The sequence below is a fragment of the Haliotis asinina genome, chromosome 7 (genome assembly GCF_037392515.1).
Source record: "Haliotis asinina isolate JCU_RB_2024 chromosome 7, JCU_Hal_asi_v2, whole genome shotgun sequence".
Classification (NCBI taxonomy): Eukaryota; Metazoa; Mollusca; class Gastropoda; order Lepetellida; family Haliotidae; genus Haliotis; species Haliotis asinina.
In genome coordinates, this window is record NC_090286.1 from 9502504 (window position 1) to 9508503 (window position 6000).

The following is a 6000-nucleotide window of genomic DNA, read 5'->3' on the forward strand; positions in this document are numbered from 1 at the left end:
TTAGGGTAGCCTCGTGGTTAAAGGGTTTGTTCGTCACGCCGAAGCCCCGGGTTCAATTTCCCACATGGGTTCAATGTCTAAAGCCCATTTCTGGTGTCTTCCCCTTTTCTGGTGTCCTCCCCTATAATATTGCTGGAATATTGCTAATAGTGGCATACAACTAAACACTCAAGACCCTCACTCTCAAGAAGCTGAAATGTCAATCTGACAAGCTAGATAATCGGGGCTGCCAGTGAGAGATGTGAAGCATTTGCTAGAAATACGGGGAAAACACACTAATGACAATCCGGATCGTACGGCGGCAGCTCGTCATGGCTAGTGTTAACTTGCCATCCAAGTCCATGGTCACTGTGTAGGTATCCCAGATCTGATATCCTTATCATGAAATCACAGTTTGTGTCAATCATGCTGATGTCATCATCATCATCATCATCATCATCACATCATGTTATTCGTTTTTCAGGGCTGTTACGACCAGCTGATGGATTATTTGTTGACGTATTCCGCCGTTGCTGGCATAGTATCTGCAATCGTGCCGATCTTTTTGGTGAGTTTATTTTAAGAAAGAAACTTCGAAATGTGCCTGTTCCTTTCTATGGAGGAAGGAACATTATTGTGCTCTTATGTTTAATTATTGTTGAGCTATGATAATGGAACTTTTCATACATTAGTCTCTTTTTCTGCAAACGGGCCTAACAATTTATTCTTTCACAAAGCCCCCTTCATCTTTTGTGAAGTCCAACTTTTGTCATGACCTGGAACCAGGGAGTTGTTTATCGTCAGTTTTTACATTCAGGACATCTACGCGGACTATCTAACGTCTAATTCGTGCCGACTTCAAGATATGGTGGCACATAAGTATAGGGTGTTTCTGATAACACACTGGAACGTTTTTGATGCACGTTCATGTGACTTCAGTGAAATATATCTGTGTCGAACGTACAGTTGTATCGAAGGAAACGTTTGGTCGTGCCTATTCGTAGTTTAGTCATGATTATTGCATTGTGTGGAGCCCTAAATAACTCGAATTATTGACACAAAGGTGTTTGTTCATTAGTTTGCAGATATTGGTCAGTTAGGTTTCTGTAAGCAACAACAAGAACATACTCAAATGATGTTGGTCACATGAGCATTGTCATTTTACTTTTCAGATCTTTGGCATCATAATATCATTCTGTCTGTGCGCAAGAGTTAGTGGTACGTCACCGGACGACGAGGTAGAGTTATAGGCCTTGGAAGGTACTTTCCGTCCAATCAGGCAGTGCCTACTTTATGCAAATGAGGACACGTGACACTCAAACATTAACCATGATCAAAGATGGCTGACATGATGGAGAGATAATTTGTTTGAGGAAACAGTTGTGCGGAACTTGTGGGTTAAGGCGTTTTTAAGCTGCAACATCTGTGATGACACAAGTCCATAGCGGATATAAAACTACTTTACATGAGGCGGATCCATGGGATGGAATTGAGTTTTCATATCAGATTCATCGAAGCGTTGTCCGGAGTCCAGATTTGGATGGTTCCGTTCCACCGACGGACTTGAACAAGGAATGAAGCCTGTTCCAATATTGTGTTTTCTGTGTATTGTGGGCTGCCGAAATTACATACGTTACAAATTTGTGAATACGCGACAATGAGACTGATGATCGTTATTATTATGTGTTTTCCAATCAATTCACCGTATCCTGCAACATGATGATTCAGGGGATTGCTGTAAGCAACTTTTCCCTTACATTCAAGTCCACTCTTTCTCACATTCCCAGTCTGTTGCCTTCATGGAAAAATGGCCCATCTACTCGGCAGCCTGTATCTGACATTCCCCCACGTCTCGAGGGGCTTCCACACCCGGGCCTTGCACGCATGCGCAGAGTGCATATGATAAGAAAAAGTGACAGGCCCGCAAGAAATAGTTCAGCGTTTTTAGTTTGTTTTTTCCATTGCTTAGCCTCGGGTGAACGGATTTGTTTTGTAACATGACACGTTGATTTTGTATTCAAGGTTTAGCGTTTCTAAATCGGGCTTTCCTAATGAAACTGTTTCCCTGAATAATGTCATTGTTCCTGTTTGTGATATGCTAGTCTGGTTGCTATGTTCCTGACATATGAGAACCGTCAGCATAACAGTTTAACGTAAGAAACTAACACAGAGAATGGCAGCATGCATGACGCAGACTAATTTAAATGTAAGATTGCCATATCCTTAACATGTAAGCATTCCCAGAACTGTATGCATCTATTATGCGTTTATTATTCCCAAAATATCTTACTTGAGATCAGGCAATGTCTCCATTGAGATGAGGCTGCCATGAAATAATATTGATTTGTGTGTCATAGTGACGTCATCGGTTTCCATGACGTCTTGAATTTCTGCCTCTGAAGCCTGTCTGATGTATATTCTATTCCCACGGCCCAGTTTCTTCCTCTTTATGAATTAAAAAACCAACCTGGAAGAATGTTTGGGAAACTAAGTGGAGTCTTAGAATCGGGGTTTCACTCAAAAATATCAGCACCCGTGGATAAAAGTTTCCAGCAATTGGCTAGAAGAAATACGACGGAATTCTTCATCCATATTTATATATAGACACAGATCGTTAATAGTGATTAGTGATAAGTAGCTACACACGGGTGATTTGTATAATATATACATACAGTTGAGTTGGTCGTAACAAGTGAGTCGAAGAGGATCGAGTCGAAGAGGATATTGAGCTATGATTGTTTATGATCTACTTACGCAGAATGTTGGAACTGATGTTTGATGCTTTAGCCCAGTGTCCTTGACGTTTCTAATTAGGTTCCTAGTGTAAGGTATTTTGAAGACTGTACGAACTCTCGTAGAATGTAGAAGTTCATTTATTACCTGTCATAGAACACATCCATCATAATAGTATACCATCGCTGGCCCAACCATGTGCTTTATCATATCTCCATGACAACAGCTTAAAGAAAGGCTGTGACCAATACGTTTCTACTTTTAAAATTCATTTCGTTTTTCAGTTGGTTTGGAATAATATGTTCTTAAACCTAACAAATTTCACTATTTCAGTCTACTTTTCTATTTTAATATTTTCTGTTAAAAAACCTGGTCCGCAATTTAAAATGTTTTACATATCAGTGTATATAATTTGTTCATAGGGGCTATCGAAATAGACTGAGGCACCACAATTCGTGATGCAGATTTGTGTCCCTTGGATCTAGCAGGAACCTATGATTTCCAGAATCGCCCTGATCGTATTTGTTCGAGCTTTACCCAAATAATGATGTCACCAAAATAGTTAAATACAGACAACCTCAAGTTTACGAACCAGGATATATATGCAATACTGTTCAAATGGGCGTTTAACCAATCTCATTATTATATTTTTTATTTATACAATTGATATTTGGTGAGATGAAATGGCTTTCTGTAGAATATGCCTAAATTAAACGGTAAACGTGCAATCATACTCTCGTGATAACCGATTTGAATATACATTATTCTCATACCAAAGGCATGCCTCTATTTATTTCTGTAACCAGTGCGATGTTGAGCTCTTTATCATTACGGCAACAAACTTGTGCTTCTTTAATGGAAGAGTTCCTCCGAGGCTTATATACTCCAGATTTATTGTTTCCCAAATTTTGACCCATAACATACTGCATTTCTTAAAATATCCAGCTTAAGAATGTCGAATTTCTGACTTGGCTGTGTCGTATTCATAACCATCTTTTTTGACATGTGTATTTCGACAGGTCACTTTAAATAAGCTATTTTGTATGTATCCATAACAAGGTGTATTATCTGCGCAGAAATTCGTCTATTAATCACGTAGATCCATAAAAATGTATGTGTTAATCCATCTATAGACAGGTCCATAGTATTAACAAAACTGGGTCAGTTTGCATTGAGGCGCTATAGCGGCCAGCGCCATTGTGTTCATCTGAGTGTCGTTTTTTTACATCCATTTGTAATCAGCTTATATTATATCGTTTAAATTGAATAATTTTATCTTTTGAAATGCTGTTATTTAGGTTTTCTAAGGAGATGTGTATGATTCGATTTTCCGAAAGCCTTTCAACACAGATGTTCACTGAAACAGTTGTTTGTTTATATCTGAAATGTGCACCATTAATCAAACTTTGTAATTTGTGATATTTCATTGACTGACGTAGTTGGTATTGTAGAACTGGTTTGTTAATCACACCTTTATATTTAGTTAGTGTTTTCTTCATTTCCTCATTGTAAGAATTAAGGGTGTTGACGATTACTTGTTTCATTGTTTCGCCTTCCAATGTTGCTGGTGAATTGCTGTAAAAATGTACAGTTCATGTCTAGTCTAGTCATAAGTGACGTCATCATAGGTCCTGCGTTGTTGACCTCGTGTGCGCATGCGCATCATCACTGTACTTCACATTGTGTACAAAGTTTCATGCCACAAAGATTTCTTATAACTACACATATGCACGATTCGGAGAAAAAATTACAACACGGTGCGTTTTTTTGGAAAAAGAGTATGGAGAATTTGAAGAATGGGTGAGACCAAATATGTCCAGATTGTGCAACACGCATGTTAATGTCGATGTGATGTCCGAAAATCCACCTCAGCATTTCACAATGTAATTGTAACTGAAAACTCCGAACACTGCATTTATGTGTGGAGCACATTGAGGCACGGCATCACGTTGAATATCCGTTATCTCATGATGCGATTATGCCTGAATTTGTAAATCCGCCACCGTTATCCTTCATCCAAATAACGGTGCGTGTGAACAAATACTAACACGTTATAAACATCACTTTGTTAGGTTTCTATGTGAAATATTCTTGACATGACCTAACCCAGTAACCGAGAGTGCAGCGATATGCTTGGGCGACTCGATTGATAAGTCGAAACTCCTCACAGCGATAGTCGGTTCGCATAGCCTGCTTTAACATGATACCAGGTGTCACGCGCTGGGACGGAGCTTTGTGGAATCTTATAAAGGGAAGAAACTCTTATTCACTGTCTAAGGGAGGCTACTCTTAACCAACCAACTTGATCTGCACCATGTGCAATGGCGTGAATAGATTGTGGTGACATCATCCAAAACTATGATGTTTGTCACAAGCAAAGGGACCAAACCGCAACTAGCTTTGTTTAACCGCAACATTTGAAGCAGTGGTGTTGACAATAGCTTATGATGTGATCGGAGGGAGGGGTTTGTGATTCATATAATATAATATGTTGGATGATGACGTTTTGTACAAATTAAATTTTCCTGAACTCATATGAAAATTAAGAACTTTAAGAGGAAATAAAAAAAATATTTTGATATTAAAGTGGTTGTGTGTTGTTTAGTTAAGTAGGGAACCAGTGGACGCAGGTTTACCGTGTTGAAGATCGTATGTAACAACACGTCACAAATGACGTCATGGACTGGAAACTCAAAATATTGTCTTTAAAATATTTGATGGATGCTTGTCATCGCTTTAGATTAACAAGGACGGCGATCTACAAAACAGAAGACGACGAAGCTAATCTCGTACGGATCTGTGACGATCCGAGATACAACTAGTCTTCAGTAGCACATGTTCGTTTGGATGCGATTCACGGGATCCGTCAGACTCGACACATATTAATCATTCAAATTGCATAGATCGATGCTTATCCTATTGATCACTAGATTGTCTGGTCCAGACTCGATTAATTACAGACTTACATGTTTCCTTGATATTGCTGGGCGCGGTGTTAAAAACCAACCAAACAAACAATACATCCGTATTGGGACAGAGACGTTTTTTCGTAGCCAACCTCAGCTTCTATTGTAAACGCGGGAAATGGAAATAACATTCAATTATATAGGACCCGTGAAGGTCCCGGGGTAGAATAGGCCTTCAGCAACCCATGCTTGCCATAAAAGGCGACTATGCTTGTCGTAAGAGGCGACTAACGGGATCGGGTGGTCAGACTAGCTGACTTGGTTGACACATGTCATCGGTTCCCAATTGCGCAGATCGATGCTCATGTTGTTGATCACTGGA

The 6000-nt window shown here is 39.4% G+C and overlaps 1 protein-coding gene across 8 annotated transcripts in view; it reads left to right on the forward strand.

Moving 5' to 3' along the window:
* Nucleotides 1-5298, forward strand: part of LOC137290203 (tetraspanin-18-like) — a 105045-nt gene extending 99747 nt beyond the window's left edge. For all 8 annotated transcript variants that reach the window (XM_067820932.1, XM_067820928.1, XM_067820929.1 and 5 more), the window contains 2 exons: nucleotides 464-547; nucleotides 1152-5298. In XM_067820932.1, the coding sequence (XP_067677033.1) occupies nucleotides 464-547; nucleotides 1152-1229 (162 nt within the window). In that variant the 3' untranslated portion in view covers nucleotides 1230-5298. The remainder of the gene's footprint in view (nucleotides 1-463; nucleotides 548-1151) is intronic.
* Nucleotides 5299-6000: the final 702 nt, after the last annotated feature.